The following is a 21,863-nucleotide window of genomic DNA, read 5'->3' as shown; positions in this document are numbered from 1 at the left end:
GGATGGGAATGTATTCGTACGTGTATGTATGTACCACTATTACCTTGATAATGGCCCCTGAGGGGATACGAAGGTTCGAGCCCACGGGTAACATCACTTGCAGTGGCAACCCCTGAATTTTTTGTCCAACGTCCTTTCTTTTTGCAGCTCACAGCTTTATCACCGGGTATTTTCTATCCCTGAGTCCCTGCACTGAACGCCGTGCTATGCAGATACGAACAGTACTGTACTTCGTAGTCAACACTCATTGCGATACCTCCTCGCTGCTGCTAGACTGCAGCCCTTCCTCTTCCCCTTCACTTGCCTGGGGGGGTGGTGTCCAGGGTGCCACGTCCTCGCATCCGCGTGGGACACGACAGATGTCTCTCGCGTCGCACGTCTTCCACAACACCTCTCTCACCTCCTTGAATACCTTGTCGACGGCATCCATGGCCCAAATCACATCGAGGTGCTCGTACTCCGGGATGACCTTGGTGTGGACCACACTGACATGCGGCTCTCGTCCTCGCTCGAATCTGCGCAGCAGCTTGTCTCCGTCCACAAGACAGTCGTTCCCACATACCCAAAGCGCAAAGGGCGGCGCCTGGTTATTATACCACGCCGTGGATCCCTTGGGCCGCTTTCTATGCGTCTCAGCGTCGTGCACCGGGTTTTCGCCGTCTCCTTGACCCTCAAAGTCGGGATTCGCAGCCGCTAAGATGTACCGCCTCCGCTCTTGCTCGTGATCCTCACGTTCCTCGGCGCGCCACTCCTCCTTTGTCGCCAGGATGCACTTTTGCTTGGCAAAGCACTCGCGGCCGAGCCACCAGCGCATCGACTCGGCGCTGACATAGACGGGCGCAAACTGGAACATCCTGTCCCGCAAGCCACGATCCCACCGCTCGTCCGTCCAGTTGAAGAGGAAGGCAAACACCTTGTACCCCAGCCAGCCGTACAGGCGCGGATGGAGTGTGGCATGCATGGCCATCATGAACGGTATGAAGGCATGGATTCCAAACATGAGGCGGAACAGAGCCGGCGTGATCACGCGCATGAACTTGAAGTACATCTTGCCGATCAAAGGTCCCGCATAGGCGGCGGGCGCGAGGGCGCAGAACACGGTAAGCTTCTCGCCCAGGTCCGGGCGCTGCTCCTTGGCCAGGGCAACCAGCGCCTGCGTAGTGCCCTGCGAATGGCAGATCAGCCCAATCTTGGAAAAGCCCGTCTCGTAAAGCACCCGCGACGTCAGCGCCGGCAGGTCGAAGACGCCCATCTGGCGTATGTTCCAGCACCACATGCGCGGATCCGAGTAATCGAGCAGCACGTGCCGCGGCTTGAAGCCGCAGCGGTTGTTGCCCAGCCAAACATCGAAGCCTGACTTGCAGAGGAAGAAGGCCAGCGAATCGTCGTCGTTGACACAATACGCGCCTGAGCTCTGTAAGAGACCGTGCATCAGTAGGACGGGGAATTTTGGCCTCTGCGTCGAATTATCGGTGCGACTTCGTTTGGCGTCTGCAAACATGTCTGGGCCATGATGGCCCCGTTCTTCAGGCGGTAATGGGGTGTATTCCTTGGGATCGTAGACATGCCAAAGGTCGATGATGAAACCGTCCTCGGTCTGGACTTGGAATTCCTCCATGTCGAGGCCTACCCGACGGGCATAGTAGGCTGGGTCGCACACAATGGGATCCGGGCCGCCCTCCGTAGGTATGAAGCCGACATTATCGTCGCTGCGGCCTTCCGCGTCTCCCCGGAAGCGCGAAGGTGACCCCTTCTTTGTCCAGTTCATTTCCTGTTGATTTCTTAGTCTTGCCCGTCTTACCTCTTCCTTATAGAACGGGCGACTAGCGTCCGGATCTTGGCAAGTCGCCCGCTGCCATAGGCGCCGAAACCAGGGGCCGAGGCTCGTAAAGAGTGCACCGAGCACGATAACGCCCAGAAAGGCTAGGCTGAGGAAGAAAGAAGATATCCGGAACGTGAGACATTGGAGATCGCGGAGAAGAGAGGGCGGCCCATAAAGCGGTAAGGGAGGAAACAGGGGGTTCGTATGAGATGGTGGCATCGACCTCGTCAAGCTCCCGTCTGTTGATTTTGCGGTCCCATTTTTCGACTCTTCTGCAGAGAGGCTGCGGACATGTTCCTTGACAATTTCGGCCCACTTGGCATCGCCATCTGGAAATTGGTCACCATTTGCAAGCGACGTTGATGGTTTGTGACCCTCCAGCTCCTCCAGCTCCTCCCTCAGGACGTTCAACTTGTGAGCCTCTTGCAACGGTACAGTCGGTAGCCGGTTCCCTTCTGATGTGACGATAACCGGGTCGTGCGGCGTCACGAACTGTGCCTCAACCGCCACATCATCGCCCTCGCCATCCCGTAAGTGATGGTGCGACAGCTTCTCGGCTTGTTGCGCAAACTCCACAGCAACCCTGCCAAGCAATCCATGGTCGCCATGTTCGGCAGTGAAGGCATTGGGTGGCGCACCGGTCTCCTGAAGGCAGCTTTCTTGATATTTCATGGTGGAATTGCAATCAATCGAGGGGGCAATTCAAAGTGGGGCAGTCTTGCAACAGGAGGCCGTGGTGACTGTAGGAAGCTGATATAGATACTAACAGACAAAAATAAATACATAATGAGAGTGGTATGTTCAAGTTGGAAGACATTGAGGTGAATATTAGCGAAGCCAGGCAAGATAGGACGGCCAATTGACGGTTGCGGAAGGAAAGTTCCCAATCGACGTCATGGCGGATGAGGGTCGGGAAGCCGGTACCAAGGGACGGGGTTTACCTGGGGAAGAGGCGAGCCCAGCGATCCATGTGGCAACTGCTAACAATCTCTCGGAGATCAACCCAATCACAAAATAAATAACCGAAAGAATAAGATGCCAAATTTCTACACGGTCTCTATGGTATCAGCCTCTAACGTCACCAATAAGTGCCAATGGGGCTGCAATAGGAGAGATGAGGAGGTTGAGTGGTGTCCAAATTCCAGGCCTGTACGGAGTACGCAAGCATGTGAAAATCGTACAGTACCAACGCCGCGCTGCCCTTGAATTCTATAGGCCACAAATGTCTCACATCAAAACTCAGAAAGGGCACCTCAGTCATGGTGCCGAGTTGAGTGGCATGCCCCACCGCTTTTTGCGCTTTCGACAGTGAGGAAGTCTAAACTTTGATATTGTAGCAGACGGGAAGTAACCTACCTATGTAGTACCCATATACCACGCTTGCGCCGTCACTCTAAAACAACAGCTGAAGAATGCCCCTTTCTCTCTCTCTCATACGATCTCCATGTGGTGAGCCAGCCGGTCGAATAGCTCGAACTCCATACGTTCAGCGGCCTTGGGGCCGGCTTGGATCTCGCCCATTATATCCGAACCTGGCGGGAAGTCAAGTTCATGAGTAGCTTCTCCTATGCCTCTCATATTTGCAAGGACCGCCTGGCGAAAATGCCACCGGAGGATCGAGTCGGGCGGACGGCGGGGATCATTCAGCAGGTGCCTGTCCAGGCTTTGGCCAGCCACTTGCTCTGGGTCTCGAACGAAAAAGGTTATCTTGTACCCGTTCTAAAAGTGTAATAACGTTAGCGAGAACTAGATATACAACAATGATAAAGAAACCTACATCAGGATTAATAGAAAACCCATAGATGTCGAAGAACTGATGGAGATTCGACCCGAGAAGGATCCCATTCTGTACCGAATTGATTTTGCCCCCCTGAGGTGGATCAATTGTGATCCGACGCTCATAGTTGTTCTCTCGCCAGTGTTGTTCGTATGCTAGTGGGAAGATGTGCGCTGCTTCGAATCCCGCCCAGATATCAATATTAGCATTGGGATTCTCGACTTTGGAAACAACACAACGGCCGTCGCGAGCCCGAACTTGTTCTGTGAATGATCGTACCCGGCTACCGGTTCCAAGGGAGAGTGCTCGCGTGAACACTACCTCATCGTTGACCTTGATAATGTTCTTAGAAACGGGGAAGGCTCGGGAGATGTTAAAATGGTTCAGTGCAGACTGACCTCAACACTATCTGCAGTAACTGTATAATCCCCAGGAAGAAGGGGCTGGGCATCTCGTAGGACCTCGTCTCCACGTTCGTTTTGGACGACGTAATCATCTGAGGTGATGAGAAGAATGTCGAGCATCTGGCAGAAGTCCGTATTGGTGATGCCCGGTGTGAGGATTAAGCCACCCAAGGGAATACGATCTTGACTGTCGTTCAGGTCCCAGATGAAGACATCACGGCCACGATTTCGATTGCCCGGCATTGTGGCAGGGAAGGCGGCGGTATGAATGGCGGCGGAAGACAGATGGCATAACACTGGGCAACTCCAGCGAGTTGATATCAGGTTGTCAAGAGAGAGGTCTCGGGTTGCCGAACGAAGAATCGAACTGAGAGCCTCAGCAGACTAAGAGACGACCCGTGGGAGATGAAATTAAGAAGGGGAGCTTGACTTGTACCGTATATTCTCGAGAAATCAGCCCTCCCCTACTGCGCAGTCCAAGCCTGGTGGCCTATCCCAGCCTTGCACTATGCAATGCGCGTCAACTTTGCTGATGTGTTGCGAGGTTGAAGTTGGGGTTTGAAGTGGGTGGAATACATGGCTAGAAACGTCGCTTGCCTTAGACTGTGCAGTAGGTGAGGGCGGTTTTCGTGAGAATATACGGTATACCCAATGCACTGAATGCAGTTGGTACTATGTACTCCACCGAATGGTGCAGTCATGAATGAGACGGAGTGAGTATGAGGGACTTCTGACTGTTCGAACCTAGTGTCTGTCCCTTTAGACTTTATAAAAGAGGCAATAGGTATTGTTCTCGAACGCTGGATCAACACTTCCAGTTGACTTTTAATGGTCAGCGTGACATAACATTAGTATGGGCCTACCTTGGGTATGGACAGTTGGACATTAGAATTTAGGGGTGAGATGAAATCATGAACCACCTCATCCACAATTCCACATGCAGTGAATGTGAACGTCCAGATATAGAGAATAGAGGGTTAGGGTTGGTAACACAGCGGACCCTTCCTCCCTGCCATGTGCCGAGGCGAAACGAAACGGAAGCCGAGACCACTGGATCTGCGAACGGCTGGAACCATGGCGTCGAGTCTAGCTCTCACACTGAATCGCGGTGGGTTGTCCTTGTGTTGAACATGGCTTCCTGAGACTTCCTGAGACTCAATTGGGGTTAGAGTTGGCATTTGCATTCTTGTTGACGTTTCTTTTCAGCGTGGTGCAACCCGCTCGAAAGCCCAGGCGTTGGGTAACGGTACCGATTACCTTATCTTACCTGCACCGAGGCCGCCGAGCGTATACTAGGTCGGCACAGTCGGTACCGCCTCCGGAGCGATCCCCGGCCCGCAGATTGACCAAGTGGCCGGGTCAGCCACCAGCCCAAACGCGGGTCGCCGGAAGCCGTCAGACCTCTGCAACGGTTCATAATGCCCGCTTCCGAGGGGGGTGGCAGTGTCCGCCGCAGACGGGTACGAAGGCGCCGTCAAGACAAGGCAGCCGTCTCGGCACGTCTGGTCCTCGACGACCACATCAAGACCGATGTGGGCATTGTGTCCGAGGACCTGTTCAATGAGCTATTTCCTCACCTGCGGCACGGTTGGTTGTCCTGCCCCTTTACCTCGAGTCTTCCTCGCGCAGTCCTGGATGCTGATTCTTCATGGCCATCCCAACGCAGCCGACAACCAGGACGACCAATCGCCTACCCTCCCTGCCGCCCTCCATGTCGCAATCGCTCCGTGGACATCGATCCACCCACCCGAGACAACCGACTGGACCATAGTTCCTGTTACGCCATCGTCTGCCCTTGCCCCGTCGACCATCCAATTCTCTCCCTCCTCGTTGGCCCTTCAGTCCTTTGCCGTGAATCTCAAGCAGGCTGCGCCCTCGCGACTGGCAACGCAGGGCCGGAGTGGCATCGAAATCTTGGTTCTGGATGTTGCTGCCATAGAATTGGACACGGTCTTTGTGAGCCTTGAAGGCGAGCTGGCCAAAAGACTGGAAAATGGGGAGGGCACCTTTTTCCGGGAGCACCCCATCCGCGAAGAAGGGACAACCCCAGTGGTTTCGACCCCTGAGGCCCGCTTGACGGCAGCTTTGCGTGCCGCACTAGGCACGCTCAAGGTCGTCCATACCGGCGACCTTTTCCCGCTGCCTCTCCCGCCGCATCCCATCACCCATGTTCCGCCCAATCCCGGCAAAATTACTCTTTGCGAGCCTGTCGCTCAGGGAATATTGGCTCCCACAACCAAGATCATCGTCTCCGCCGGCCGCATCCACTCCAAGCACAACCGCCCGTCAGCCCCGATGCCGCAGAGCCGGGGTCTTAACGGCGCCACGGATACCGACTACGATACCTCCAACGACCAGTTCTACTCTGCCGCCGAGGAAGGTGTCCGAACTGATAATCCGACCGACATTGCGGATGCTACCGCGACTGAAACGGAATTTGAGGAGCCAGAGGCCGAAGACGACGCTCTGTCGGACGATTCCATGGACGACATGATCTCCCTTCAAGCCCCCACCTTGTCATCTGCCATAACCAGCGGGATCGCTACTCCGGCTACAATCGGGCGAGGGCGGAAAAGCAATGGCATCAGTGGCGCTGCTTCTGTGTTTTCAAGTTTCACCGCGACGACGGCCCGGCCAGATCGGCCACGCGGGCGCTTGTTCAAAGCCCAGGGATTATTGAGGCCCATTCCGCCGGATGTCTTACATCCGAAGCCGACTCCCCAAGATGACGAGGAAGCGAGGATTTACGTCGATGTCAGAGAGTTGAACCGAATCGGCTGCTTCTCTGGAGACTGGGTGCGGGTAGAAGCAGCAAGGGAGCCGCCCTCAAACGGGTTTGGGGCATTCGGACTGGGCAGCTTTGTGGCGCAGGACGCAGGGGAACCTGTTTGGAGGCCAGCAAGAGTCTACGGGCTGCCAGAAGGCTATTCCAACCGGCCGGTGGCTAGGGTTGCGAGCTCGAAATATGATGATCGGAGGATGTCCTTCTTTGAATCCCAGATTCAGAAGCCCTTAAGCCCTGCCGTCTACCTCTCACCCATCATGTTAGCGAATCTCGAAAGCCCTCCTTACCTGCGCCTTGCGCCCATCAAGAGGCTCACTCAGGCCGCTAAGACGTCGCAATCCAAGCTGTCAAATCACACTCAGCCGCCCTTTGCCCGTGAGGTTATTTTACAGCATGTTAGAACTCCAATTCCGGTTGAAAGGGACGTACAGACCGCGGTCATGGCTGGTCTGAAGTTATACTTTGAGAGGCGGTTACGTATCGTCAGAAGAGGAGACCTTATTGCTGTTCCCATCGATGCTCAACTCGGCCGGGCATTGCAAGAGACTACCGCTGCAGCTGACGATTCACCCGTTGATGATGTCCTCGGTATGATTGCCAGCGGCAGGTCAGACCATAACCTACGCTACGACGAGGTCGCGTGGTTCAAGGTTGGCCACGTCCAACCGATGAAGCAGGATGGGGTGGAAGAAGCCGACGAGGAGGAGGATCCTTGGGGTTCTGTCACTTGCATAGACATATCCCTCGCCCACCTGGAACAGACCGGCTCCGTGACGAGCCGTGTCCCTGGCACAGCGACAAGCAGTTGGCGCTACTATTTGGGGCTCAAAAAGCTTCCGAAGCAGTCCAGGAGCCTCGAGAGCCCGTTAATGGTGGAGCCGGATCGACGGTATGTCTCGCCGCTCAGGCGAAGACTCCGGGAGCTCATGGCCGCCGCAACCAGCAAAGCTGCGATCCATCTCAAAATGACCCCCGTGGCGATCCTCCTCACGTCAACGCAACGAAACATTGGCAAGGCTACAACCGCATCGCAAGCGTGTATGGACATTGGTTTGCACACCTTTACTGTGGACGCGTACGATATCGTAAACGATTCTGGCGCTGGAGGGAGCGACGTGAAGACGGCAGGCTTTTTGACATCACGCGCGGAACGCGCCATGAGCTGCGGCGCAGACTGCTGCGCTCTTCTCATCCGCCATATCGAGGCTTTGACGGCGGATCGGATGGTCGCGTCCATCAAGGAGATCCTGGCTGACGCCAGGGTACTGATTGCTACCACAACAGAAGTGGAGAAGGTGCCCGACGGTATCAGGGCTCTGTTCACCCATGAACTAGAAATGAGCGCGCCTGACGAGTGCGAGCGTGAGGGTATCCTACGGTCTATCATGGATGACCGCGGGATAGCCTTGGATCCGGAGGTCGACCTCAGCGGAATCGCCCTCAAAACAGCCGCCCTCGTGGCAGGAGACCTGGTTGACGTTGTCGAGCGGGCGCTCGTCGCGCAGCGGTCTCGCCTGGAGCAGTTGTCGGCAAAAGCTACCAGCGGAGAGCGCATCGTGACCATTCGGGACGTACAGGTAGCTGGCGGACCGGCTGCCTTGGGCCTCAGCAAGCAGGACTTTGAAGTTGCCGTGGACGCCGCCCGCAAGAACTTCGCCGACGCCATAGGCGCGCCCAAGATTCCCAACGTGACCTGGGACGATGTTGGAGGGCTGAACAACGTGAAGGAAGCGATTACCGAAACCATCCAGCTGCCCTTAGAGAGGCCAGAGCTGTTTGCCAAGGGCATGAAGAAGCGCTCGGGGATACTCTTTTACGGACCCCCCGGCACCGGCAAGACGCTCCTCGCCAAGGCCATCGCGACCGAGTACAGCCTAAACTTCTTCAGCGTCAAGGGCCCCGAGCTGCTCAACATGTACATTGGCGAGTCGGAAGCCAACGTGCGCCGCGTCTTCCAGCGCGCTCGCGACGCGAGGCCCTGCGTCGTCTTTTTCGACGAGTTGGACTCTGTCGCGCCGAAGCGAGGAAACCAGGGCGACAGCGGCGGCGTCATGGATCGCATCGTGTCGCAGCTGCTCGCCGAACTGGACGGCATGTCCGGCGGGGAGGACACGGGCGGCGTGTTTGTCATTGGCGCGACCAACCGGCCTGATCTGTTGGACCAAGCGCTCCTGCGGCCCGGCCGCTTCGACAAGATGCTCTACCTCGGCGTGTCGGACACGCACGACAAGCAGCTCAAGATCATGGAGGCCCTGACGAGAAAGTAAGTTTTTCTACCAACCCCTGTTCCCCATTCATTCCACCTCCTCATCCATCGCTAACCCTGAAATAAAAAGGTTCACCCTCCACCCCTCCGTCTCTCTGCGCTCCGTAGCTGAGCGGCTGCCCTTCACCTACACGGGCGCCGACTTCTACGCGCTCTGCTCCGACGCCATGCTCAAGGCGGTCACGCGGCAGGCCCGCCTCGTCGACGCCAAGATCAGGACCATCAACTCCCAGAGAGAGCAGCAGCAGCAACAACCCATCTCGACGGCCTACTTTTTCGACCACTTTGCCATGCCCGAGGATGTCGCCGTCGTCGTCACGGAGCAGGACTTTCTCGACGCCCACGCCGAGCTCGTCCCCAGCGTCAGCGCGGGGGAGCTGGCGCACTATGAGCGCGTCAGGGCTGCATTTGAAGGGGCGAAGAAGCAGGAAGGTGGAACAGCGGCCCGATTGGGTGGTCTGGCCGAGAAGAGAACGGTTTCGGGTGCGTCCGGGCGAAGCGTTGGTAGTAGTGGCGGCGGCAAGGGCAAGGGGAAGATGCCCGTGGGCAAGGGAAAAGGGAAGGCGGTTGCGCTGGATAGCGACGGGGGGTACGATCATGAGGATGATGATGGGGATTATGAGTCTGACAATGATGGTGGTGGAGGGTTGAATGGGAGTGTCAGTACCGTATTCAGGGATAAGGGGAAGGGGAAGGAAGTCGCTGCGGCGCCGTTTGGGGACGGCTTGGTGGGAAGTGGCGACGAGTCATTGTATGACTAGTTTTATCCTGTAAGGGATTGTATTGGATGGGAAGGAGGCAGGTAGATGAAATGGTAATTGTCGTGGGCTCTTGGATATGGTGGGATTTCTCTGTGGCTACCCCTGATCGTGCAGGCATCTAATACCGGACCCAGATGACTTACTATCGACATTGGGGGACATGAACATTGACAGTGGCTATTAACACATTCCCGGTAAATCAAATCACCCAAGGCTATGCTTAACGGTTTCGCCCTCGACACATTTCACTTCATCTCATTTCATCTTTGCCTTGCCTTCATCTTTCTCCTCCTCTTCCTCCTCCTCATCATCTTCTTCTTCACTTTCCTCATCATCATCCTCATCCTCATCCTCATCCTCATCATCCTTTTCTTCCTCCTCCTCTTCCGGCTCCTCCTTGATCGTCTCGGCCCTCTCCACGGCCGCAATCTCCTCAGCCGACGCCCTCTGGACCACGGACCCGTGCAGCTCTGTCACGGGCGGCTCCACGTTGGCCGGCTTCCAGCTCGTCGACTGCGGGCTCTGCAGCAGCGTCGTCATGGTGCTGATGTCTGCGCCGGGCCCCTTCCAGCCGCTCGAGGTCGGGGACTGAAGGCCGGCGGCGGCAGGAGGCGGGGATTTTGATGATTCTGCGCTGGTCACATTGGCGTCGTCCTTGGTGGGTTGTTCTGGTGGCGGTGGTGGTGGTGGTGGCCCCGACGCTGAGGACGAGGGGGCGGCAGATGAGCCCTTCCCGTGGACCTTATCCCGGAGGCTCTGCAGGCGTAACTGCTTTGCTTTTTGTGCCGCTTCTTCGGCTACGCTTCGGACTGGGAGGGTGGTGGTGGTGGTGGTGGTGGTTGTCTTCGGTGCGGGCGCCGGAGGCGGCGCGGGTATGGCTGCTGGGGGAGCACTTGGCTTGGAGGATGCTGTCGTTGTGTTGGCTGATGCTGCTGGAGCAGGTGCAGGCTTTGGGGCCTGGCTGATGGGCGGCTGGGTGAACTCGTCGTAATAGAAGGTGACATGCTCCTTGAGTTCGCCGTATTCGTTCCATTCCTCAATCTCGACGAGGTCCTGCGGGCAAGAGTTAGTCGTCCAATTTCAAGACGATGAAAGAGGCAGACGCGGCGTACACCTAGGACCATGCCCATCTGCACCAGGCCGGGCAGCTTGCGCTGGCGGCCGCTTGCGTCCTTGCCAGCGCGCCGGCCCCAGAGCATGCGCGCCTTCTCATCAACCGCGATGTCGATGGCCTTGAACGGCACGCGGTTGGCGCGCAAGATGGTTTCGAGCCGCGACGTTGCCGTGACAATGTGCGACGATCCGGCCGTCAACGAGGTGTAGATGTAGAGCGCGGGGTCAGTCGAGTACGACTTGGCTTCACTGCCTTCGGACGCCATGGTGTGCACCTTGTCCCGCCAGGAACCCCTTTGATTCGAAGGGAACGGGAGCTTGTTTCTTGATCCCTTATTTAAGACCCTGTATTCCTCGTTTGAACGACTGCCAGACTTGGAGGTCAGGCTCCGAGGAAGAAACCCAAACAGCTAACGGAGGGGCGCGTTTCTGAGATTCACCACTTATTGCGGGGTAGCTGCAGTGCGAGGGGCAGATAACGGAAGCTGTTGAAATGCCCACTCAGACACCAACAAGCAAACCAAGCAGCGGTATCCGTAGCTGTATCCAAAGATGATGTCTCTTCTAAGAGTAACTCGGAGACGTCTTAGTGTTGATTTGCCTGGTGCTCATAACCTTTGAATGCAAACTACGCAGGGTGGTTGGGAAGCTGCAACCCCTCCTGGGAGCAGATGAAACCAGGGGTGATCTGAAAACGACTTCTGCCGCGGTTGGGGGAAACCTTCACACTTGCACAGACGGAGGTCCAATACTCGGGATGTTGAACTGAACCTCTCCATCCGACCCTTTCCTCCCATTTGACGTAATAAAGGTGGAAGGGGGAAATCAACATGTGCGTCGACATTCAGCCTCTGCTATCGCAATCAGCATGCTGGCTGGAATTACCGTGCCGTCCCTGAAAGGACTAAGCTGTTTTGCCCACCGCATGATGCGAACAAACTTCCGAGACACTGGCAGCCGTCTTTGATACCATCAGTGCAACCCCATGGCCGACTTGTCCTCGATAGCGCGACACTTGCTTCAGTTGGCAAATTGCCCGCGAACTGTGGCTGAGAGTAGGTATGGTTGGTCGTCGCAAGAACAAAGACTGATCGGTAGGCAACAAAGGGGCCGAATGCTTCGACTTCTAGCCATCGCAGGCGCTTGCGCCGCAACCAGCGAGTTACTCGTAGTCAAGGGATTATTTAGTGCTCTCCTGGAGACGTGTCCAATGGCTGAGAATGGAGGGCTTCCACAGTCGTTCTTAATCTCAGTACGCGTGCTCGTCCCCCGCCTGATATACGGTCAAACATGTGCATGATCGGGTTTTTGTTTCCCATCGAGTCCCGGAAGAGGACGAGAAAGCACAAGTCCAAGAGACCCCGCCACCGGCGTACCGAAAGCTTCCGGAATGAGCATCGACGGTAGCAAGAAACCGACTGCCTGAAGGCCTTGTCGCTCTTCGCCGAGGACGCTCTGGTATGGTTGGGCATGCTCCCCGGACAAAACTTTATCGGCTCCTCTGCCGAAGGATGCAGACACCATGAGCAGCGGGATGGGGGCGGGGGGCTAAAGATAGATGGCCCGAAACTCGGGGCAGGAACGGGGCTATCTGAGAAGCAGCGGCACGATCTCGAAGACAGCAGCACCCATCGCACCACGATGGAGCCTCAGTTTCAGATTGGGGTTCCCGATAGCATGGAATGCCGCACCAAGGTTCTAACGGGGTGTGCCTGTTGCTGCGGCGGTTGCAGCTGCAGTTGTGCCAGTTCTGGCCATGCTCTCGTTGACTCTTGCGCCATTCCCGAGCTTGACGATACTGGGGCTAATCTAAGCCCATCTTCCTGAGTGGTGCAGAGATGCGGAGACGCCATGTTTGTGTCACCTTCGGCCAACTCCCATTTGATACAGAGTATGACGTGGGTTGATCCCAACGAAGGGAAATACTGTGTGTTGGAGTTACTGTAACGGTGGGTTGGTTGACGGAGATTTTTGTGCGTTTGTCCTAGGCATTGCTTTGGTTAGGGCTTCTTGTTCGCAACTGATGCTGATTATGGCATGGCCTACTCCAGCGATGTCGTCCCTGCAGTGAAGATGGAAAGGATTCTTGTCGGCCTAGAATTCCTTGCTCAAGCCCCACCTCCCCAGAAATAACCCTCTGCCAAGCATCCTTGGATGTTAAGTTGGGCCCCTTCATTTTGAGATGTTTGCCGTGCTTCAATCAATGAGATTCGCCTCTACCATAACGGTTATGTCTGTATTGGCAGAGAACGTATGTACTGTCATACATACAATTTCATAGTAGAGGTAGAATATACGGTTAAAAAGCCATTTATTCCACCGATGTCAGCGACTCTGGCCTCCACCGTTATTCATGACGGGATTTGCTTGCCGTTACACCAAATTTACATACTACATGGTTGGGCTGGTGTGGCGGTGCCATTCCATTTCCTAACGCGCCTCCCCCAACTCGCGGCGAGCGAGAGTCGCTGTGCGCGATTTGCTTGTATCATCCAGACATTGACTATCGAAAACTAGAAGTGTGTGACGAAACGTGGCAACCAAGAAACCCTCGCCATTTCAGAAAATCATAATGCGAATGATAAGCATGATGAGTTGTTACGCATCACCGCCCAAGTTCGTGGAAGTTCGTGGCCCTCAGCTCGGATGGAAGCAGGGATTTTGAGAGTTGTCAATTGATTTGACCCACCACTTGCGATGCAATTGGCCGCGTTGTAAATACCCATGCTCGGTGCCTTGCAGATTATATGCTGGCAGACCAATAGAAAGCGACCGTTGTAAAAAGTGGCTTCCAACTTTTGCGCCTGCAAGGTACCGGCTCTTAGCGTGGTGCAGGCAAGCAGTGCTGCAGTGGCACTTGCACGACAGAGACAATCTGACTTGGCGTGCCATCTCCCAAATTGCTTTTGCGGCCTAAAAGGACGATGCTCCCACGTTCCTAGCCGGCTTCCGCTCCCTCTCCTCATCTCTCACCTTCTCAGCGCCATCCCAGCAGCTGTCCACGCTCTTTTGCTTCACCATTCCGGCGTCAGCCTTACACTCATTCAACCATCGCCTATCGAGATCAACTTTACGATTTTCAGCATTGTTCCCTTTGCTCCATTCACCATAACAGACGCGGGTCTCGTTGATCTTAGCCTGTCGACATATTCGCATAAGCGCTGGCCCCGGCAGCATCCTTGGTCACGATCTCTAGAAAACAGAAACACCAATACGGACCAACACAATGCAATTCAAGAGCATTATCGCCGTACTGGCCGCGGGCCTCTCCATGGTCACTGCTGAGGCCGACATCACGACGACGTCGACTCAAACTCTGACCAAGACCATCACCATCACGTCGTGCAATCCGACGGCCACAAACTGCCCTGGCCGCACCTCGACCGCCACCTCGACTACTACGTCCTGGGCGTTCCCTCTCTCCAATTCGACCAGCACCGTCGGCCCCACCGCCAGCCATCCGTCGTCAATCGTCATTCCCAGCAGCTCGAAGCCTCTTGTCACTCAAACCTCGCTCGTCGGGGTCACTTCGTCGTCACCGTCAAAGACAACGGCGGCTGCCACCACCATCCCTACAGCTGCCGCTGGTGGTCTCTTTGTTCAGCCCGCTGTGCTTCTCGGTGTTCTCGGTGCCGGTATCGCTTTCCTGGCATAGACGCGCATGACCGACTTTATTACAGGGACCGATTTGGCATTGACGACTGCATCTGAGCAAGCTTACTATTATTACCTCTTCGATTCTCTCATGGACCGTATTATTTAATTCTCAGGGGAAGCGATGTTTGGAGTTATTTTCGGCGGAAATAGACTTGTGAGGATTGTTTCTGATATCCCGGGCACCTCAATTGTTTGCCTTCTGGAATGGGGCTACTGGCTGGCATGTGGATTATTTAGACCAAAATCGATGCCCCCATCTCTAAGGAGCATGAATGGGCTATGGGCATCATCGGCGCGGGAGTTTTACTCGGGGTTCTTCTGCGTTTGCGAAACCGAACTTGGCGGCAACCGCACCATACTCCGGCACGAAATGAAATGATAAACCCACCAGTGTCTCCCTATTGTTCCCTTCTCACGGTCCATCGTTGGTTGAATAAGATTTTTGTATTGAGCAATCTGGTTAAGTTGCCTGGAGCACCCAATAAGCTTCCTCACATCCCTGATCTGCACGGAAACGGAAGGCTGATCTTAAAACGGGCGGCAAGGGTCAACTGGACATTCGACTGTAATTGTCGATCATAAGTCCGTATTGTATGCCGTTTAACGTACGATATATGTCCTTACTCATTCATCAAAGCGAGCGCAAGCCCAGCAAGACTGGGAGCATCCGAAGTTCCGAGCCCATTTTCCCAGCAAAGATTGGATTGCACAGACAGTAATCGACAGCCATTTCCTCCTTTTGGTATCACACAAGAGACTCCCATACATTCATGGTGTTACAAGGCAAAAAGAGCGTGGTATTTTTTCTTCGTTTTTGATATGGTATGAGCTACGGAGGTACATAGAAACAATGAAGCGAAAAACGACGTTACAGAGATGCCTTACCCAAGTTGCCTTGGTAATGATGCCAGACAGTTAGGTAGCTTCGAAGGGGAACCGGTGACCCAGACATGGATGAAGCTGGTGTACTTGAGCATTAGATCCTATCTGGGTCCCGGCCCTCAGGGGCAAGGGGATGAGGTGGCGCTGTGCCCGCTCATGCGTTGTAGCCGCACTTGCAGTCCACGCAGTTGGCGCACAAGGCCACGTCCGAATTGACCCTGTTGTCACACTTATGGACTTCCCAGTGGTCGCAAAGTTTCATAGCCATTTTGAATGGTTGCCTATTTAGGTGTGTTAGTTTTCGGTTATTGCTCGTCGGTCGTGGTAGGATTCGGGATCGTTTGGGTTGTATAAGCGTACCTTTTGGTCGAATGGTGTGTGCTGAGGGATGAAGATGGTGTGAGGCTTTGTGGATGGTGTTGATGTTGGGGATGTTGGTGCTGATGCTGATGTGTGCTGATGAGGCAGGATCCGAACAGGCTGACGAGATGGGCATCTTTATACTCTGGACCTTGCCCTCGAGGCAATCCCTGCGCTGCGGCGGGATCCTAGCATGGTGGTACAAGACGGCATTCAGGCTGAGCAGAGTTGGCGTGATGTGGGCTACAGGTGATGGCCGCCATTGTCTTCCGAGATCTTGTGCTGTTTGTCGAGCGGCTTGGTCAAAGGATAAACCGACTTGTGTATCGCACTGTCGTCTTGGTTCCTGCATGCTCAGCATCACGCTCGCCACTTGGAAGTCCTGGGTTTTGTCTGGACAGGTCCTTCTGATGGTAGATACAGATGACGCATCACCTAGACGATCTCAGGTCCACAGGCGGCTGCGTAAATCGTTCCAAGGCCTCTCACGGGGTAGAATACGCGGTGGGAAAGTGGGCAGGCCATGGCAAGCTCGTGGTTTCGCCTGGAAGGAAATAACAATTCAAGGCGAGACCGTCGTTGCAACATTCGAAAGTTGGAAGGTCAGCGTGTCAGTCCCTGTTGGTTACCAGCCGCCAGGGTCTAATGCCGCGTCTTTGTCTATACGTCCATAGACCGAGAATGCTATGGAACCGAGAATGCACGAGAAGAAGGCATCGGTTCAATGTCCACCACGTCGACGTCAGGGGTGTGACTCTCCGAGTCCCGTGAATGGCCTCTCAAGAGATGAGTGGTCATCGCAGCCGATCACCGAGAGCCTCGTCGTCACTGGCTCGCTGCAGTCGGTAGCCCTACGTGGATTGTCTCTGTCCGGGTAGGCCATCCGTTCAATCGAAATGTCCCGATGAGCTTGTTGGACAAGGAGCGGGAGGTATATATAGATCAGGATTGCCTTCTCGGCTTACCAGAGCAGGATAATGGAGGGATATTTGCTGTTGCTCGTAGGTGATGGAGAGCTGGGAGAAGCAGCTTGCAAATCACGGCCATGCCATCTTCGGATATGGCCAGCACAGATACCCGATGGCACTCCCTCATCCGAGGTTGGCATCCAGTCTCTAACCAGTTCCGATCGTTATCGGCTATGGAGTCAAAGTAAGGGTTGCTTGTTAGCTCATCCATGGAAACAGCTGGCTGCCAGAATGGGAGAAAGAGAAACAACAGCCTCAGATGGCCCGTTAGTGTGGGCATATAAGCCAGAGGGGTAGGTCTTATGGATACTAGGTAGTAAACATCCCAGATTACCGATATGTGCGTTGCATGCTTGGACCGTCTGTCTTCCGTGGTATCACAGCTGCTTTCACCTCATAGCGGGATTGTAGATTGAAATGCAGAAGGCGAACCCTATTACGGATACAGCATCTCAATACCGGGAATCAAGTGAAAAAGTTGAATAGACAGGAGTTCGTTCATGCTGCACCCGCAGATGTGATCCTTCAATACTGTAAGTTGGAAGGTCGTCATCCTATTTTGGGGTCTTATAGCGTCATGGCACGACAACATTTCCGTGTCTCGAACGTGTGTAGTCGAAAAGAGAAGACTTCAGTTCCAGGTTGATATATCATAATGTCAAACTTGAGGGACTCGGAGGCAAATCCATGTGCGTGCATGTATTTATACTGTATGCAACTAGACGAACCGGTGATTACAGTTGTGTCCTTATCACTGCAATACCCAGGCGAGCTACTAGGCTTGATTGAGCCAGGGTTAGAGTTGCCCCTCCACCGCCTCATGTAACATGCCTCGGACTTCAAGATAGACGACTGAACAAGCAGCAGCAGAATCAAGCAACGATACCTAGATTGCAGCAACCTGCATTTCAAGCTGGGATAGAACCGCCTAGAGCGGGATTTGCTGTGCTTTCTTTCGCACTACGGTGGTCTGGCCCAACAACGCCACCAGGCGATGACGGTACCGTACTCGGCCCTGTAACACAGCACAATCACTAAACTCCTCGCACTAGCACCGACGACGCCCAGACCAATACTATACCGGTACCACTTTGCCTTGCGCAGACTGACTCCTGTCTATTCGTCTCCCTTGACTCACGTCTTCACTGTGTATAACTCCGCTGGCCCGGTCTGCTCGCTTCCCTTTTCGAAACTCTGCATGTCCCCCGAAGCACGTGCACACAGATTTGCATACCGATCGGGAACCCCGATACGTTGAGTAGAAAGATACTTGCCGTATACGAGACTCCTTGGATTGCCGTTTGACGAGATAACGTTCCACCGAAGACTTGCAACATCAACAGCGCCAGATGCGCTCCGGCCGCGGGAGCCATGGCGACTCGCGACGATTCAAGCCCGTCCTCGCCACCAGGTACACCCCCAACCACCAGCATTACGCCGCCAACCAGAGGCCCCGACACTCCCAGTCGCGGTGTTAGTTTGACACTACAGCACCCGATTGTGTGTAGATGGCGGACTGCCCGGTACCACGATCAAGAGTGTTCACGCTACTTCGATTGTCCTTCTCACGTTGTCGAGCGGGCGCTATCGGACAGTGAACAAGAACGGGAAGAGGAGCCCGGCGGAGATCACCACCAAGAGGAAGATATAGAGTCGGGAGTTTCTGCGGAGCGGGCGGGCCCGGGCGCTGTGTCTCCATCGAGTGATGAGGAGTCCGGTGGAGTTGGCCAGCGAGCTCGATCCCCTTCGCCAGGCCTCCCGACGGCGCGGTACGAGACGGCGGGTGCGAGTGCGAGTACGCGGAGTGGTGAGCCATCGGGACAGACACCAGGACGACAAGGTCAAGCGGGAGAGTCCGCCGAGCATCTCATACTGTCGAGTGATGGCTCGCCCGTACTGCCACCCAGACGAGTCGAATCCGAAAGACCGGCAGCGAGCGCGCCCCACGAGCCCAACAGTGATAGGGAAATTCCTACATTATCTCCTTTGAGTCTGGCACGGAGACGCAGTGTGACTGCCCCCAGGTTCCAGGCTGCGAATCAGCCAGCAACCCCTAGCACCCCTGCACAAACTTCGGCGCCGGGCCCGTCAACTGTTCAGCCCACGGTGACCGAGGGGAGACGCCCTTCAGAACTTGTGCTGCCGAGGTGGCAGCCGGACGCCGAAGTGACGTATTGCCCGATATGCCACACTCAGTTCAGTATCTTTGTTCGAAAGCATCACTGCCGGTGAGTACTGGAAGGCGCTATGCTACCGGTATGTGATGGTTTACTTACCCCTATCGTAGCAAGTGCGGCAGGGTAGTGTGCAACTCATGCTCGCCGCATCGCATCACGATCCCATATCAATACATTGTACGACCTCCTGGGACGCCTTCGGCTCAGAGACCCGTCTCGCTGCTCGACAGTCAGATATGGTACAGCCCAGAGTTCAGTGGTGGTGAGAGGGTCAGGCTATGTAATCCATGCGTTCCCGATCCCAACACGGCCCCGCCGCAGGCACAACCAGGTCCGGATAGGGCAGGCGGCAATCTTGGTCCGACGATCCAGAGCGAAAATGCCCCCATTTCCAACAGGTGGAGTTTCTATTTTGGCGCCGCATCTCCAAATGATGGGCATGGCAGGAGCCGGAGCGTTACTATGGTACATTTGTTCCCGTCTTTTCCAGCCTCTCTTACTACTGAGATGAAACTAACCTAAAGCTTCAGCAACCCGGCGCGCCATCCTCTTCCCGCCCCTCTGGCCAGCACTACCCCCTGAACGCTCAGAGCCGCATCCTCTCGGGTACTCCGCCTGCCTACTATCGGCCACCCCCGTCAACCTCCTCCCAGATCGAGCACATGTATCCGAGCATGGCCGCACGTTACCGGTCAATGCTGGACGTGCTCGACGGATCGGGGGGCTCTTCTGCCGGACCATCTTCAGCCGCGAACCGACGACTTCCGACCACGCCACAGCCTCCACAGATCGCCGAGGAAGACGAGTGCCCCGTCTGTCACCGCGAACTCCCACCACGCACGCTTGCCAATTTTGAAGCGCTGCGCGAGTCGCACATCAACACATGCATTGCGACACATAGCAGGTATGGAGGTGGCGGCCCGTCGGGGTCCTCTGTATCGGGCTCGGACGGAGGTGGGGGATCGCCCTTGCCGGTGCTGCCCAGGCGGACGGGCATGTTCCCGTACACGGCGACCGAGAAGGACTGCGTCGACTCGGCCGAGTGCACCATTTGTCTGGAGGAGTTTGAGGTGGGCGTGGCCATGGCGAGGCTTGAGTGCCTGTGCCGGTTTCATAGAAGGTGCATCGCTGCGTGGTGGGAGAGGCATCCGGGACGATGTCCCATGCATCAGCATGACGGGTTTGGGTATTAAAGCGGGTTAACCGTCGTATAGAGAATTGTCTGCTTTTGGAATGGGGCATTTTGGGTTTTCTGGGCTTTGGAATTATGGACTGGTGTCATGGTTTTGTCATTTGATGAGGTGTTGGGCATATAGTTTAGCAACCATTCAAGGACTCCTTAAAGCAGAGACTGGGGCATTTCTGGGACCGGGATCAGGGCAGGCAATAGGCAAGCGGGAAACAGGGAATTGAATTATATTCCACTCTTCCACTGTGAGGTCATAGGAACAAGCCTTAACTCCTGAAGGTCACAAACCATGACCCTTTCGAGTCTACCCGTACATACATAGAATACCGGATATGCCTCTTCCTTCCCTAGACAGGATCGCTCCATGTCTCTAAGTGACAACTCTCCCGAGACCGTCATTTGAACGCCCCATGGACTGAAGTCATACATACATAGCCTTGTCTTTGCAAATAGAGCCCGTGATCATATGATTCATGCCTGCTCTGCTTGTCTCTGCGCAGAGTCTGGAACTCCCAACTTATCGGGACCAAATGATAGGGGGAGGAGCTAGAATGTGATGATAGTATCAGCGACAATCCTGACAGGGACAGGAGCGGGGCGTTGTGTAAGTCAAAATTAAGAAAGATTGGGCCACCACCAACCTCCTCAAGCCGCAAGACGGAGAAATTGTCGTTCTTGTCGAACATGAAAATGGGCATGCTCAGATCGCAAAACTCTCGCATACTAGTAACCCCCATTCCATTGCCACCGAGGCAAAGATTGTCAGTAAGAGTCTATCCCTCTCTCTCTCTTGCTCCCTTTATTCAATCTCATCACGATTGACTCGAATATGCTGTGCTGACTTACAACTGCCGACACATACCGCACGGGCTGCCCGGCGCAGTAAGGTCGGTCGCGACGGCCACGGCCTTGAATCCCCCCTTTCTCCCGTGCCCATCCACGATGGCGCGCCCAAACGCCACGCGCTCGGCGCACGTGCCGACGGGGTAGCTTGCGTTTTCGACGTTGGCGCCGTCGATGAAAGTTCCGTCTTGGGTTAACAGCACGGCGCCCACGCGGAACTTGCTGTACGGGCAGTACGCTCGCGCCTTGTTGGCCTGCGCGCGCTCGCGGAGCGTTGAAAGTTCCGCCGCGGAGAGGTTGAAGGTCTGGCAGGCCTCGTTGACGGCTTCGGGGGAGGAGGAGGAGTGGATTGGCGGCGGGGACATCTTGTTTTCTTTTGTTTCTTCTCTTTGGTTTTGCTCTTAAGGAGGAGAGAAGGGTGTGAGGACTCGGGAAGGGGAATGGGTTCAGGGAGAGAGGTCCTGAGTTTGAGGAGGGGCCAGGGGACAGGTGAGTTACGGCTACCTGCCTGGTGAGAATTGGGAGAAAGAGGTGAAGTTGTGACTAATAAATACTAGGCAGTATAGATTACTGGTTAGAATAAAGGCTACTCATTAAAGATAAAGAAACAGACAGAGGGCTCCCCCTTACATAGCAAGACCTTCCCGTGATCCAGGATCAAGTACGTAGCGGTGTTGACTTCCTTATTTACCGGCGTACCTGCCCCGGACCCAGATCCCGAGCTACCCCGCCATCCCGCCGTTATCCGCCGTCTTTATCTCTCGGTAATACTGACGTTATCGGGGCGGTCTTGGCAAGCCGAGAACTCGCCGTTCGCCGATCACCGTGGTCACCTAGAGATGGTAATTTACTGAAAAAA

General features: G+C 55.1%; 10 protein-coding genes across 10 annotated transcripts; 4 read left to right on the top strand and 6 right to left on the bottom strand.

Annotated features, from left to right (window-relative positions):
• Positions 1–244: 244 nt before the first annotated feature.
• On the bottom strand, positions 245–2,494 carry N656DRAFT_754697 (alpha/beta-hydrolase; the record flags this gene model as incomplete). The annotated part of the gene is made up of 1 exon (XM_064813083.1): positions 245–2,494. The coding sequence occupies one exon, from the start codon at positions 2,492–2,494 to the stop codon at positions 245–247; it is 2,250 nt and encodes a 749-aa protein (XP_064669525.1).
• Positions 2,495–3,253: 759 nt separating this feature from the next.
• On the bottom strand, positions 3,254–4,246 carry N656DRAFT_710975 (uncharacterized protein; the record flags this gene model as incomplete). Its single annotated transcript, XM_064811714.1, has 3 exons — positions 3,254–3,541; positions 3,600–3,932; positions 3,998–4,246. 3 exons carry the CDS (start codon positions 4,244–4,246, stop codon positions 3,254–3,256), a joined length of 870 nt encoding a protein of 289 aa, XP_064669524.1.
• An 835-nt stretch (positions 4,247–5,081) lies between these two features.
• Positions 5,082–10,200, top strand: N656DRAFT_845776 (AAA-domain-containing protein). Its single transcript, XM_064819212.1, has 3 exons — positions 5,082–5,590; positions 5,670–9,051; positions 9,125–10,200. The coding sequence occupies exons 1-3, from the start codon at positions 5,422–5,424 to the stop codon at positions 9,813–9,815; spliced, it is 4,242 nt and encodes a 1,413-aa protein (XP_064669523.1). The 5' UTR covers positions 5,082–5,421; the 3' UTR covers positions 9,816–10,200.
• On the bottom strand, positions 10,071–11,194 carry N656DRAFT_790099 (uncharacterized protein; the record flags this gene model as incomplete). Its single annotated transcript, XM_064816846.1, has 2 exons — positions 10,071–10,868; positions 10,928–11,194. 2 exons carry the CDS (start codon positions 11,192–11,194, stop codon positions 10,071–10,073), a joined length of 1,065 nt encoding a protein of 354 aa, XP_064669522.1.
• Positions 11,195–12,405: 1,211 nt separating this feature from the next.
• N656DRAFT_132289 (uncharacterized protein) lies at positions 12,406–13,205 on the bottom strand. The gene is made up of 2 exons (XM_064808588.1): positions 12,975–13,205; positions 12,406–12,912 (listed from the first exon to the last, which is right to left on the bottom strand). The coding sequence occupies exons 1-2, from the start codon at positions 13,102–13,104 to the stop codon at positions 12,584–12,586; spliced, it is 459 nt and encodes a 152-aa protein (XP_064669521.1). The 5' UTR covers positions 13,105–13,205; the 3' UTR covers positions 12,406–12,583.
• Positions 13,206–14,154: 949 nt separating this feature from the next.
• Positions 14,155–14,635, top strand: N656DRAFT_807241 (uncharacterized protein; the record flags this gene model as incomplete). Its single annotated transcript, XM_064818348.1, has 1 exon — positions 14,155–14,635. One exon carries the CDS (start codon positions 14,155–14,157, stop codon positions 14,581–14,583), a length of 429 nt encoding a protein of 142 aa, XP_064669520.1. The 3' UTR covers positions 14,584–14,635.
• An 819-nt stretch (positions 14,636–15,454) lies between these two features.
• On the top strand, positions 15,455–16,635 carry N656DRAFT_132284 (uncharacterized protein). The gene is made up of 2 exons (XM_064808586.1): positions 15,455–15,756; positions 15,936–16,635. Exons 1-2 carry the CDS (start codon positions 15,741–15,743, stop codon positions 16,499–16,501), a joined length of 582 nt encoding a protein of 193 aa, XP_064669519.1. The 5' UTR covers positions 15,455–15,740; the 3' UTR covers positions 16,502–16,635.
• On the bottom strand, positions 16,636–17,219 carry N656DRAFT_132285 (uncharacterized protein). Its single transcript, XM_064808587.1, has one exon. It carries the CDS (start codon positions 17,073–17,075, stop codon positions 16,770–16,772), a length of 306 nt encoding a protein of 101 aa, XP_064669518.1. The 5' UTR covers positions 17,076–17,219; the 3' UTR covers positions 16,636–16,769.
• Positions 17,220–18,166: 947 nt separating this feature from the next.
• On the top strand, positions 18,167–20,165 carry N656DRAFT_710528 (FYVE-domain-containing protein; the record flags this gene model as incomplete). The annotated part of the gene is made up of 3 exons (XM_064811682.1): positions 18,167–19,023; positions 19,083–19,437; positions 19,503–20,165. The coding sequence occupies 3 exons, from the start codon at positions 18,167–18,169 to the stop codon at positions 20,163–20,165; spliced, it is 1,875 nt and encodes a 624-aa protein (XP_064669517.1).
• A 193-nt stretch (positions 20,166–20,358) lies between these two features.
• Positions 20,359–21,706, bottom strand: N656DRAFT_780087 (cytidine deaminase). Its single transcript, XM_064815313.1, has 3 exons — positions 21,008–21,706; positions 20,803–20,884; positions 20,359–20,707 (listed from the first exon to the last, which is right to left on the bottom strand). The coding sequence occupies exons 1-3, from the start codon at positions 21,367–21,369 to the stop codon at positions 20,633–20,635; spliced, it is 519 nt and encodes a 172-aa protein (XP_064669516.1). The 5' UTR covers positions 21,370–21,706; the 3' UTR covers positions 20,359–20,632.
• Between the last annotated feature and the right edge of the window lie 157 nt (positions 21,707–21,863).

Source organism: Canariomyces notabilis (assembly GCF_033297395.1).
Source record: "Canariomyces notabilis strain CBS 508.74 unplaced genomic scaffold N656scaffold_13, whole genome shotgun sequence".
Classification (NCBI taxonomy): domain Eukaryota; kingdom Fungi; phylum Ascomycota; class Sordariomycetes; order Sordariales; family Chaetomiaceae; genus Canariomyces; species Canariomyces notabilis.
Note: the sequence above shows the minus strand (reverse complement) of the source record. Positions and strands in the feature narration are given on the sequence as shown.